This window comes from Falco biarmicus, chromosome Z (genome assembly GCF_023638135.1).
Source record: "Falco biarmicus isolate bFalBia1 chromosome Z, bFalBia1.pri, whole genome shotgun sequence".
NCBI classification, from domain to species: Eukaryota; Metazoa; Chordata; class Aves; order Falconiformes; family Falconidae; genus Falco; species Falco biarmicus.
The window spans coordinates 60,279,991-60,294,266 of record NC_079311.1 but is presented as its reverse complement, the minus strand read 5'-3'; the positions used below and the strand labels follow the sequence as shown (position 1 = coordinate 60,294,266).

At 39.5% G+C, this 14,276-nt stretch overlaps 2 protein-coding genes across 3 annotated transcripts in view; one reads left to right on the top strand and one right to left on the bottom strand.

Moving 5' to 3' along the window:
• LHFPL2 (LHFPL tetraspan subfamily member 2) overlaps positions 1-6,176 on the top strand; it is a 125,621-nt gene extending 119,445 nt beyond the window's left edge. For both annotated transcript variants that reach the window (XM_056325337.1, XM_056325339.1), the window contains one exon: positions 2,416-6,176. In XM_056325337.1, coding sequence (XP_056181312.1) covers positions 2,416-2,672 — 257 coding nt within the window. In that variant the 3' untranslated portion in view covers positions 2,673-6,176. The remainder of the gene's footprint in view (positions 1-2,415) is intronic.
• Positions 6,177-9,423: 3,247 nt separating this feature from the next.
• Positions 9,424-14,276, bottom strand: part of SCAMP1 (secretory carrier membrane protein 1) — a 50,645-nt gene continuing 45,792 nt past the window's right edge. The window contains exon 9 of the mRNA XM_056324469.1: positions 9,424-12,758. Coding sequence (XP_056180444.1) covers positions 12,594-12,758 — 165 coding nt within the window. The 3' untranslated portion in view covers positions 9,424-12,593. The remainder of the gene's footprint in view (positions 12,759-14,276) is intronic.

Genomic DNA, 14,276 nt, shown 5'->3' with positions numbered 1-14,276 from the left:
CAGCAGTGCTGCAGCTTTTTGGGGGGTCTGAGTTTTGGGTAACAGCTTTTCAGCTTGGGGCATGCATACCATGAACCAGTAGTTTTCAGGAGTTGTTCAGTGCTCTAGTTTTGGTAAAAAGAGGTGGATGTAGCTTCTCAGTCCTGCTTGTGATTCAGCCCTAAGCCAGGTTTGCTGTTAATCACAACCAGGACTGAGTTTGTGAGTGATGGACTGGTAAACTTGAAGAACTTCCTTGTTGGCGGCAGCTACACTGGCATTTCAGATCTGGCTTCTTAATCTGATGATGGTGATTTTTAACTACCAAAGGGCTTGTGATGACTACAGAGAATGGCAACTGTCCCATACCTGTGTACAGTCAGAAAAATACGTAGTGCAGTCATGCCAGTTATGCAGAACAGGAAATTAGTGATGAATAGGGGAGAAGGAACTGCTGGTGTTTAGTCTGAAACGGCTGCAGGGCTCAGCAGGATGAAAACGCGACTTATCCAGGTCTGTCCAAGATAAAGCAATACTTAATGTAGTTTGGCCAATCAGACAGGAAACACTGCATAAAATTTGTCACTGGTTCTTAAATGTAAGCAATGATGAAATCCCTTCACAGAGAATAGATACCACTCACTAATGGATTTTGCCGCCCCAAAGAATAATGACATTTAGTTCATTCATGCCCATGGTGTTGTGTCATCGTTAGAAAAACGCTGGAGGAAGGACTTTCTTTTGTGAGATGTCTGGCGTCCATGGACATTAATTTTAGACAGTTGGATGATGGTTTTTGTCTTTTGTGTATATTAACTCCTTACTAGTTAGGACCCAGCTTTTCTTCCTCAGCGAAGGAGTTTTCTTGCATCTGGCTGAGTATCTTTGAACAAACAATTGAGGAAACCGAATCTACTGCAGAATAGACTAGACTAACCAAACTGAAGAAGGTGCAAACAAGTCTTTATAGCTGTTCTTGGTAATCTCTTGGTATAGGGAAGAAATGAGGACTGGGTTGGGGTTTTTTTTTTCTGTTTTATCACTTGGTAGAAATGTTTGGCTTGGATGAAATTACTGGACAAACCAGAAGAATACATAAAAAGCACAACTTTCAGGCCACTCTAGAAGGTCAAGCACCTTTACCAGTTATTTGCATCCAAGTATAAGGTTGAATAAAGGGCTTTACAGTGTAGAACAAATAAATCAGTAATATGTATGTGATCTGGAAGTCTGTATTCATTTTCTGGATAAACTGCTTGTGTTTAAGCAAAAACTATTTTTCATACTTCTTCCTGTTCTTCTGAGTAAAATTTTGAAGGAAAGAGAAAGCAAATTGTGATACCTACGAGCTGTCCTTTCTACGTGTTTAGCTCCTTTCTACAATACCTTGTAGGCGGAAGATCTGTATTTAACTAACTGATTTTTTTAGCAGGGCCTGTAATAGAGCAAAATGCCACTAGCGTATTAGGCATTTTGACTGAATCCCTCATCTTTGTGCAGACATCATGTGCGCAGGGACTCTGATGTGGCTTTTTTATTTCCATAATGAAGCACTTCACTACTTTGATGTCCTCATGGGAGAGGTCCTCAGAGGAGAGAAAACCATGAATGTGAGAGACAGTCAAAGGCCAAAACATTTAGTCTGTGCTTCTTACTTCCAGCCTGAGGCCCAGCATGGTGTTCGGGCAGTTTAGCAAGATGGGGAGTAGAGGCTTTTGCTCCAGCTTCACTAGAAATGCGCTTTCTTTCCACAGCAGTCGATGGTCTGTTCAGAGGATCCCAGTGTTACCTATGCACTGGTGGTGGGTACTTAGATCCGTTTGTTTGGGGCTGATTCATTACAAAAGCAGCTTATGGAACAGGCAGTATCAGTTTTCTACTATGTCCTAATCTGGCCAAATCAGCATATGCAGTGTGAGCGGTTGGTTTTCTCCCCCGCAGGCAAGAAAAATCAATGTAGAGGTAAAAAGGCGAAAATGTTTACAATGAATGACTAAATAAAGCCAAATGAGGGCTAGCTAAACACAGGCCCAAGAATGGATGCCAACATTCCTAAGTATTTTAAAAGTGCAAGTATACACAATAATTAGAGATTCTTCAACATTTTGCAAGCTCTGTATACCTAGCAATAACGTGTGAAAACAACAGGTGTAGAACGAATACAGAGATTAAAATTAGGAACTAGGCCATTAACATACGCAATAAGCCTTTATCAAGGAAAAGCACAGAATAGCTCCAAGTTTAGATAAAACACTGCATGGTATATATACCAGGGAACAAATCAGTAAAGGAAGGTTGGAAGGGTGAGGAAGAGCCTTCTCCTAATCCTGGTGCTTGGGGCCGAATAGTGACCACGATAACAGTTACTACCATGCGTTGCACTTGGTGTTAAACTGATAATTTGTTAAATTTCTTTCTTTCTGTTTTTGTTTCTAGGCCTCTTCCTTATTTTAGGCTTGATACTTTACCCTGCGGGTTGGGGATGCCAGAAAGCAATAAGCTATTGTGGACCTTACGCTTCTGCTTACAAACTGGGAGACTGCTCCTTGGGCTGGGCTTTCTACACAGCTATTGGTGGCACTATTCTGACGTTCATCTGTGCAGTCTTCTCGGCGCAAGCTGAAATAGCCACATCCAGTGACAAAGTGCAAGAAGAAATAGAAGAAGGAAAAAATCTTATCTGCCTCCTTTAACTCCAGTGGGGAAAAATACCAGCACTTGGATCTTAATCTGCTTTCCATTGACTGGACAAGCAGATCGGCTTCCCTGTTTCTACTATTTGTGTGACTGAGCCCCATGCATTCCAGCCCTGAACTACTGAAATGGTCTTTCTTCCTTGCTGGGCAATGAGGATCCGAGAAAGGATCCCAAGAAAGCAGAATGTAAATAACTGGGGATTTTTTTAGTTTCATTCTATGATCAGGACACAGTGGAATATATTAGTCTGGCTGGGGAGGTAATGAATCATGTATATAGCAGGAATGTTGTTACAGCTGACAAATTCTGATTGATTGGATTGCCTTACCCACCTTGGTCACTTTGAAGAATTTGGATTTAAAATAATGAAAGCCAGCACATATTTTTTTTTTCTTTGATACAAAAGAGAAGCCTATTTTAATTAGGCTTTGTTTCCAAGGGCTCCCCTCACCTGTGAATATTTCACCACCACCTGGTTTGGTACCATACTTTTCATTGAGGTGCTTTTTGATATTGAACTTCCTTCAAGTACAGTGCCTTCTTGAATGTTAAGTGTATGTTGGAGAGAGAAAAGCTGACATGACACAGTTTACACCAATCTTTAAGCAAAAGTTGAGTCCCTGCCAGGTTTCTTTGTCTTGAAACTTACAGTTCAAGGTGTGTACCACTTGGTACTTAGGAGGAAAATTATTTTGTTTCCATTGACTAGACAGAGAAGCTGTTGCTACACTGGCTTTCACCTGATTTGGATAAAATTGTTTGGAATACCCATTGTTAGAAATATTTCTACAGCCTTTATTAAAACTCCTGAAATCTCAAGCAGATGACGGCTCTCCACACAGCTGTGGAGATACTCGCAAGATAATGCCAACAGCCTGGCCAGGGCTGTAGCCTCTCCTACAAACGTAGATTGCACGTTGGACTTCCAACAGTATTATTCCTTCTCTTGCCAGTGGAAACCTCATTCCTGTACTACAGATCAGTCTGTCTCATGACCCAGAGCCACATGAGTCCTTAAGAAATTTACATTTTTCAGGAAGTCTTGCCAATTCTACATGGCTGGGAAGATCTCTTTCCCCCCTTTTTTTTTTTTTTTTGAACCACGTGTAGTATGGATCCTTTTCCAACTAAATCAGCAGAAATAAAACAGGCCTCACCACAAATGACATTCCTTTCTCAAAGGCAGTTGGTTTTATTACTTGTGTTGCATCACTTTCTAGAACTACTTCTGAAAACACAAGGTATTTCAAAGGAAAGATGCAACTGTGCTATAGCAGCACTGGGGATAATTAATCTCAGAAGTAGTTCTAATGAAATACTGAGCGAACTTTGGACTCTTGTTACTTCTTGGTAATCTAACATCATCCAGTGACGATGTTGCAGTCCATCACTTCACTGTATGATATGATGATAGTTATGCCTGGTCGGTCCCTTAAAGTGTGCCATTAGTTATTTATAGGCATTTAAAAAATCATGGTTACTGTACAGGTAGGTAGCTGATTTCAGTATGCTGCTCAAGGCATGCGCAATACAGGAGCTGTGCAGCAGTCACGGAGCAGGGGCCGGACCGGAGCCGGAGCCGCCCCGCTGTGCCGGCGGCTGGCGGAGGGAGCAGCCGGGCCGGGCAGCGCGCAGCGGCCGTCCCGCACCGCAGGCAGCCGGCGTGGTCCGCACCTGCAGATGCTGAAAGGGGATTTGTTTTACTCTTAATTCAGCCTCTCCTTGCATTCACCCGCGCCTGCACCCCACATCCACCGTATTCTAGTTTAAAACGGGTAATTCAGTTTTAAATATTTAATTGCAAAGAAAAGGAAAAAAAAAAAAAGAAAAAAAAAAAAAAAAGCTGCGGTCTGGAGCCGCTCCCGCCCGCCGCCTCGCCGAGCGGCGTTTTCACAGCCGAGCGCGATCGGCGCCGCTGCTGGGGCGCCCGCTTCGTCCCCTGCCGGAGCACGGCGCCCCCTACTGGCGCCCCCTGCCGGAGCACGGCGCCCCCTACTGGCGCCCCCTGCCGGAGCGGAGGCCGCAGGTGCTGCGCAGTGAGGCTGGCGGCAGCGAGGGGAGCGGGCACACCGGTTAAAGCCGAGTTACGAGCAAGATTAGCAGTTTCAGCTTCTCGTAGGTGGCCCGCAGTCCAGCGTCCGCGTGGCCACCGCCAGCAAATCTTGGTGCTGTATCAGGGTGACAGATGCTGCTTTGGACCCAGCACCTGTCGGTCAGCGTGCGGTCACTTCCAAAAGGTATAAAGGGCATATACTGCTTTGGCTTAGGGGTAAACAGTGACCAGCCTTCATGTACATTACTAGCTGACTTCTGCTGTGACCTGCAGAGCGCTTAAAAATTTGTAATAGTGCGTTTTTTAAGTACAAAGGAGGCATTTTCAATGGCATGTTTTGCTTTTGTTTGCATTTGTAACCCAGAAGAACCAGCTCTTCAGCTTGTTGCTGGTATGCTGCATCAACTTGCTCTGCCACAGCGTAATCGACTAACTTGCAAGAATAGCCATGTTCAGCACGTAACACAGATGGAAGACAGGCTGGGAAAAATACATTTTAAAAAAAAATCAGAATTTCTTTTCTCAGGGTTCTGTTTTTCTAGCAAGTGGTAAGATGGTATATATTGCAGTTTTTTTTTTTTTTCTTCCTGGATGTTTTATAGGTGCAGGGTGCACTCATTAAATTTGACAGCTGTTTAAAGGTGTTCCTGAGGTTCACCTCTGCAGTAGCTTTCAAAGATATTTTAGGGGGCAAAAAAAATCAGCTTAAAGCTAATTTAATTAATTGGGGGAGGGGGGGGCTGCAGAGAGTAACTGCTTCTTAATGTACATGCACTGCATAGAATCTAGAAGAATTTGCTGTGGATTCTTTAAAACCTGTGTGCTGATTAGCTCAGTGTAACGTTTTTGTGGTATTGAAGAATTCTTCAAACATCTGTGGTTTGATTGACTTGGTAAACTTGTATTCTGTAAAGTGCCATAGACCTTTTTTTTTTTTTTATTTGTAGCATATTTAAAAAAAATTATATATATATATATACACAGACTTGTGTGAGATGTGCAATACCAGGAATGGGTTTTGTTGTGGGTGGTGGTGGTTTCTTTCCTTAGTTTTTGCTTTTAAACAAGATATTTGAAAACAGAATTCCCAGAGGAAAAAAGTGGCTGGAGTTTTCATGGTGTGGACAAACTAAGGCATAGAGTAACACAACAGAATCACTGATTTTGAAGATTAATACAATAGTAGTAACAGCAGCTTAAAGATTTAACGAAAAATCTCTTATAGATTGATTTGAAATACTCAGATTATATAATACAGACAGTTCAAATGTGAAGCTCTGTCCACCTCTGGCAATATACAATCTAAAAACTGAAAAGGCTCAACAAAGTTTCTTAATGTGCTTTGTTTATAATGTGGCACTGCAAAAAACATTGCTACTGAGCTATTTCTCAGTTGTCTGTATCACCTTTGTATCTATTTTACTCAATAAAGTTCTCTGGATTCTGATTCTTTCTTTCAGCCAAATCATTTCCATTTTGCATTGTTATCCCACATCCTAGTGGTAAATGAAGAGGAGTTCAATTCTTCCATGAAAGAAGTGGGCACTGCTGCCTGCCTCAAGCACAGAGCCCAACAAAAGCAGAGCATGGCAGCAATGTATACACCACAGCCCCTTTGTATAGGGAGAGCGGCAGTGGCAATCCAGCTAGAGTACATTTTGAGCCATGGTTTATTTGTGGTACTATTTTTTCTGTTCTCGAGTCACCACTATGTACATTTGTTAGCATGAATGATGTACCTAATGTGTTAATCTAAATTTCAATTAAAATGTGAGTTTTCAAATGAGAGTCTGACTACCTTAATTCAAACATACTGGACAAGTTGAGCCACGGCAAGGTAGCTGAACTGTAGCTTTTACAGGACTTGCAATCCCAGTCCACTGTTGGTGTTTCAGATTTCCATGTGACTTTAACAGTTGCCACTTACTGATCGAAAGTATGTCGTCTAAAATTGTGGTTACGTTTTACACAACACAGTTGTATTAAACAAACTTTCTAATGGAATGCATATCTGACAAATGTTTTTCAGTTTGCAATTAAAGCACTGCAGTTCCTTTCTCATGAAAAGGGGTGGCGAATGTTCTAAGACAAATACTGCCTAATCACACAAGCTTTTAACATGGTGTTTGCCACAATGTCTCTTACCTTTCACCTGTTAACTTGACAAACACTAGAGAGGTTACATGTTACTCTAAGCAAATTTATGGCAGAAGGAGTAAGGCTTTCAGCAGTTTAAAGAAAAAACAGGATCTCGCTTTTGTAGTTGCTATGGTCTGTTTCTATCAAGTAAGTTTACATACAATTACTTGCATTTAGTTTAATGACACTTCCAACAGTTTCTGCACTTCCAAGAAGTTGGTTCTCATTTAAACTTGGAACATTCAGCAACCTGCAGTCCAGAAGTTAGATGCCACTCAATGCACCGACGCATTAGTCATCTTTGTGGATTTCAAAGCAGGTATACATACAGCAGTTACTCTACAAACACAAAACACTGCCAAAAGAAATTACAAAGTACTGATTTATATAGCTAAAAATGTTAGCTCCCTTTTTCAGTAAGTTTAATGGGAACACAGAGTTCAATTCTCTTAATTGTGTGACTTCTGTGTTCTAATAACTTTCTTTCCAATCTCCAGCTAGTTTTAGAATGGTGATGCAATGAGAAAGTGAAGCTATATTACTAATACCAGAGGACAGGAATATAAAGATGTTGTCTTGCTCCTGTGATTCACTGAAAGCTTGTTTTCAAATAGGTGCCTTTTGTTTGATCAGTGGTATCCTTGTGTCAGTGAAATCACAGGAGTGCAGGAATCTGTGTCCCTAACCAGCTTTAGGTATCACTTAGGTGCAATGGGATCAGCAACTTGGTCCAGTTGAGAAGGGTAAAGAAAAAATAACTCCAAATGTAATCACATTATTCTGACCACTTCCAGTTCCTCTTTTACCTTAAGACAAAAAGGACTGTCCCACTGCCCAATCTGGTACATCCACTTTTTTTCTCTAAAACATCAAAAATACCTGCATAGCAAAGACAACAGCCCTGCACTGCAAAACATCAACGCGTGCTTTGGCATGTGTGCAATGGCTAGAGCTCAAACAATGTATGACTGTTTAATTAGGCTACAAACATTGTAAAATCTGCTTGCAGCACTGTCAGCTGAAACAGTGGCAGAGCAGCTGATGCCTGTGCAGCATCAGTGATCAGAGGCAGCTGTTCTTCAGAATGGCTTGGGCTCCAGCCAGTATATCGTGCCCAGCTCCAGCTGTACACATTTGCAAAGCAGAAAAGCAGAGTGGTCACAAGTAACTGGAGTCTGAAACGGGCTGTTTCCCAGGCCTGCTTTAGCCCTGTTCCAAGCAACATCCAACTTTTATCACCCAAAATGCATCTCTAGAATTTCCCACCTCACCAGGTAATAGCTTCCCTTCCTGAATCATGGGTACAAAGAAGTAAAATCCTGGTCTTCTCAACCCTTTGTACAGCAGCTCCTCTGTGCTGAAGTGTTCTCCACCCCTGAATGATCTAACAGCAATAGGTGGTAACGCTCACTGAAGCAGGGCAGATGATACTGAGAAAGATGTATTGAGAGATGGTAAAACAAATTAATTAAAAGCACTGTTGTTTAATCACTACCCACTCATCCAATAAAAAGCACATTATGCTTCCATTAAACAGCTGGACAAATAACTTTTTTTTTTCCCCTGAACAAAATGTGTAATTCACAAGTCATATTTCCCATCAACTCCCCCCCCCCCCCCCCCCCCCAGTAGTGTGTGACACAGTACGTAGTGTTTTGCTGCCAGGGTATGAAATCTGCACCACTGCTTTTCTGAGTCTCCCTGATTTTTCTACTGATGAGAATAAAAGCTACTTGCAGGCATAAAATTAATGTGGAGGGGGAAAAAAGTACCAACTAATTCTTACACATTTTAATGTAACTGAGTGAAATCTAACACACGTTTTAATTATGTGACCCACTATGCCTTAATACTGATTCATAACCAGATACTCCAGGTGTATGCCTTTTCCTTGACAGAAGTATCTTTCCAGAAGTATCACTGAGTATTTTTAATCACAGTTCTCCTCCTTGTGCTGTTTTCTCTGCGTGTGCATGCCTTCCAAACCTCCTGCTTACAACTTCTTCAGGAAAACTAGCCTCGGCAAACCTGAGGAATTACCTCTCAGCAACAGCCCTTAAACTGTGTAATTCTAATCATAAAATATGACTGGATCATGCTGCACAACTGTGCTCACGATTTACAAGAAAGTACAAAACCTGTTCTTATAGTCTGCTGCCACTGCCATCCTAGATCTGTAAATTAAAAAGAAACAGATCAAGTTGATGCAGAATTTCACTACTAAATAATGCATACATCTGCAAGTTCCTTCAAAACCTCACATCTGCCATCTCCCAAAATAATCCCAACTGTACCTCAGAGCACTGTTCTCTGCATTGTGCATTTGCAAACGTTAGTTATGTCACAGTGGTCTAGATGAAGTAATTTTGCCCTTCCAAGAAAAAACAGTAATAAATTCAGGACTAGACAGCAGGTATTACAGATGACATTGTATGAAAAAAAATCAAGAGGCTGTGATAATGACCAAAAGAAAAAGAGAAAGCACGACACAGCAGAACATAGAGATGTCAATTCCTAGGCAGAAATTAGGAAAATAAACACTACCGAAACAATGCTGTTTTCAGCAACTTCACTTTACTTTCAATAGCATTTTAGGATTCTCTTAATACCAGTAGAATTTCATTCAGTAATGACAGAACACGTTTAGATTTTAACCCTCGTGAGTTCACAGCACAATAAAGTGGGCTGCAAGTGTTTAAGAATTTTCTTTGATAACAGTTGAGTGGACTAATTCTCAAAACCCTGATGTATTATTTTGATACTGGACATTTCGCTTCCCCATTTCAGCTGAATTACAGCATTTATATACACAATTATAAAAAACAAGTGATACTTTTACATATATTGTCCACCCTGCATGTCATCTTCACTGCTAGAAGAAAAAACCTTTATTGGTCAAAACTATACAGAGCAAACACCCAGGAAAAAAGTCTTTTTTTTATTCTATGACACTGTGTTAATACAATAAATATACAAAACTTCTGAACTACTCAGACATGCAACAGAGGGACAGAAGTGCATTTGTACAGAACCATGACATTCACCAGGATGGCAGAGCATTGTTAGTAATTTACAAAATATACAAACATCCCCCAAATAAATTACAGATCAATGACTACTGACATTCCAGTGTTTGAACTTCATACTTTGTACTCAGTTTGCCACAATACTAGAAAATGACAACTTAGGTGGGTGCCATTGTCTAATTAATAAGAGACTGTAAAATCTAGGTTTTATTAGGTACAAAATATTTTAACAAGTATCAGCCTTCTGCCGTCAAAGCTAAACTCAAACTTCTTCCTTTTGAGCTGCAAAGTGTCAGAGATTTCTGGTTTAAACAGTTCACATGTAGCTGAAGCCTGAATTTCACTTGGGAGGTTTAGATCTGTACATTCAACCCATGACATTACAAACAAACGCTCCCTATACACAGAACATTAAATATGGTTTCTCAAAGAGCCTTTAAACATTCAGGGAAGAAATGTCTACCTGCCAAATTCAGGTTGTATTCCTCATGTTTTTTTTCCATAATACATTCTAGTAATGTATGTTATAACGCAATCTTCAAATTAAGTTAAATTGCAAGGATGATATCCCTGCAATTCCTATCCAAGAGATACCAAGAGAATTGCTTAAATTTAGATCTAAAAGTATTCCATAGTAGAGTTCCTAGATACAACCCTAACATTAAGTTTAAAAGATTATGAAAAAACAATATTGATACACAGCTGCTACAAGGATGATGCCTGATCTCAACAGAAAATGATGGCTTTTATCTGGAAAGATTTTAATAACATTTCACACAAATTTAAGTTCAATGCTAGCATGTCCACTAATATGAAATTTTAGAGCCCCTATTACACAGAATATTTAAATTGCTTTTAACTTCATGATGCAGAGAACATTTAGAAGCAAGTATATCCATTCATACGAACTTCAGCATAGGTGAAACTATGACATTTATCCAAATTCAAGGCGGATTTAAAGAAATCAGTGAAAGAAGGGAGACTAATAGGGACTTTATGCTAACAATACAGTAACTGATCCACAGATTAAGCTAAGGGGTTTATTTTCTGTAATGCTCTCAGTGTAGTGAAAATGCATCTATGAAAGTCAGTCCACATGGACAGCCAGAACATGGAGGGGCCTCCCAATTTTATGCTATCTTACTAAAGGTGATTCACCTTAAAAGCTGAATTCATTTCAGCCACAGTGTATACTTACACAGGCTGTGGGATGTGGTCATCCTGCTTTCATTTTCTATAACAGAGTTTGAAAAAACAACCCAAGTATTGTGCATAAGAGTCATGAGGCAATTCAAGGAGGAGAGAAACATGACGTTATACTAAGACCTGATTATATTGTAGAATATTATGATGGTATGTACCATTGTGGATTGTTCAGTTCCGCAGCATCAATTTAACCTCTTAGGCCTCCAGTTCAATGAGTTAAATTTTAACTTTGTTGAAGATTTCTCAGTTTTCCAACTCAAAACAGTTTAAAAGCTTTTTCCACCCAGCTTAAATCACATTACAAAGATGGCTGAGTTAATCTTAAAATGAATTCAAGTATCTGTTAAATGCCATTGCTTAAAAAGCTTCAGTTTGGACAATATTCCTGTTAGAAAATTAAATACTGTATACTTAGGGTTTTGGACAAGCAGTAAACAAGAGTGACTGACCACACTAGAGATTTATTACCACTGTTAAAACACAAATCTACACTTAAAAAAAAAAAAAAACCAAACCCAAACCCAAACCCCACAAAGTCTCAAATACAACAAAAATACCACTGCACGTAGAAGAGGGATGGTGGTCAAGAAACTAGTGTTCTAGAAATCCATCTTGGTTTCTTTTCCAGCAAAGTAATTAACCCAAAACATGGATAATGAAATTAAAAAATGCAAATATATAATCATTTAGCTCTGTGATTGAAATTATCAGTTACCTTCCTTAAACTGTGTACTGCATTACACATTCTATTCACAGAGAATGTCTATGCACCATAGTAATTTCTCACAGGTAGAGAACACTCCATGAAAATAAATACAAACAAACACTATAAAGTGGTGCAGGTAAATTCTGGACCAAAACACTATTTAAACAAGATCAGATAACTCAACAGTATTCATGCAAACTTACAGGTTTATATCAAAAGACTTATCCTAAAAAAAAAACAAAACCCAAAAAAAAACAAGAAAAGAATTTATAGTATCTACCCTACTTGTATTTGTCCTCCAGCGGCTGCTCAAATTGCAAAAGCAGTAGCCAAACCTAACTTTCTACATCTCTGTCTACCCCACTTCTTGTAGCAGAAATAGGGAAAACAGTTCTTACGAAGAAAAACAGTTGATCCGAGGTGCTTTTCTGAAGTTAAAAAAAGTACTGGAGTGAACCACTAAAAAAACTTTGAAATTTTTAACACACTTCTTTGATCGTTACAAACCACAATTCGTTCTCAGGCCAGTTGTTGAAATTACTTATCCTTCATAAAATATGGAAGGCTTTATATTCTAGAATGCAACATCTTAAAGAAGGGCAAAGAACAGTTACCTTTTTAAAATTAATTTATAATAAAATAAACCAAACATTTCCCATTTTACCCATGCACAGCTGCAGGAGACATAAACATGCTGTGTGAATTTTGATCTAGGCTTTTAGGAAATACAGTAAGTGACTGGAAAACAGAGTACAATTGAAGAGAACCGTGATGACTTCTTGCTTCCCTACATTCTGTTACCCTTGAACGCGTTTTGAGCTGCGCTGGTTGCTGCTGTTGATGCGGCGCTGGCTGCAGCAGTTTGTACAGTTTTGTTGGACATCACTCCTGTCGCAAATTCCTGCTGTGCTTTCTCAAAACTAGCACCAGTTGTGCGGTAGAGACCATGCACCTGGAGATGTGAAAAAGCAGTGAAAACACAGTGCTGAGCCTTCCATTTCTTGGTAGAGTAATAGCAAAGTCTCAAACACAAAGCAGAGCTGTGCAGTGGGGAAACACGGTTTGCTCATGTGTTTTGGAGGATCCATAGACCTTTTTCCTCAAGTCGTACAACTTTTGATTGCCCTGCTGCATGCACAGTTTGACTGTAGGAATACCTGTAACTTTTTGCAAGTTTAGAGGGGTCTCATAGATCTTTACTAAAGTGGTATCTACTGCCTGAAATAACATATTCAAATACACGAACAGGCTGCATCCTTAGCATAATACAGGGCTCACAGCCTGAAAAATGTCTTCTGTCTCAGTGTGTACACAACTTACTGTACTCATTAAAAGAGTAACTGTGCATGTTAAAAAACCCCAGCAGGAAACAAACCCCCAAAAAGTAGTTTTGAATCCACTGTGTCACTAACATCTTGGTGAACTTTTTTCTGCATCAATTTTCAGAAACGTTTTAATTTCTCTCATTAACATGGTTACAAGAACAAGATAAGCTATGACTGAATATTAAAATGTATAAAAGACCCTAATAATGCAGATACGTATCTGCTAAACTACTGTGATGACCAATAGCTCTGCATAATAAGCAGAGGTGTTAAACAGTATGACTTACACTCTGAACAATATGGCATATAATCTCTATTACAACAAAAAAACAAATCCTGAGTAACTTCAGTTACCCAAGTATTGAAATGAGAATGCTATTTCTGACTTATGTTCAACGAAGTCACAATAAAGTTGTAAAATAATACTGCAAAGACATTTTCATTCAAGTGTAGCAGGAAAAGTAATGCTGTAACTTTTTTCTTTGGTATAAATGTGACTATTTCTCATCCACAAAGATACACCAGGACACATCTGAGTATGCAGGTTTCTGCAAAGAATCCAGATGCATACAGTAGGAAGAGTGTAAAAAAAAATGCTCCACCATACATTTTTCTTGCTCATTTCTTCCTCCTGTACCTGAGTATTTATGCAGAAAACAAATATAGGGAAGGGACATCTCCAGGCAATGCTTAAAATTTCTAGCTTACTGTAAATAGTTCAGAAGAGTTTGGGTATATGAAAATCTTTAAGTGTAACTGTAATGGAGGTGCACATCATCATAATCAGAATTCTCGGTGACATTCTACTTACACATCAAAAACTTATTAGCACATTAATACCTAAACTTAGGTCTTCTGGAATGAAAGGAACATTCCTTTCATAAAAAGGAACCAAAGGGAAAAAGCATCTTTCTTTGAGCTTTTCTGCTATGCAATCACCGATTGGCAGCAATATGTTAAAATAAAAGAAGCAGAGAAATAAAAATCCTTTTCTGGGGTGCCAGGCATCTCCCTCTTCTATTAATTTTAATGGTAATTTTGGTAGGAGCTGAATCTTAGCAATCATTTGAATCACACTTCACTCAGCCTGAGGTATCACCGCACATTTGAAAATTACAACCTGGCATCTGCAGGTACAATCATAA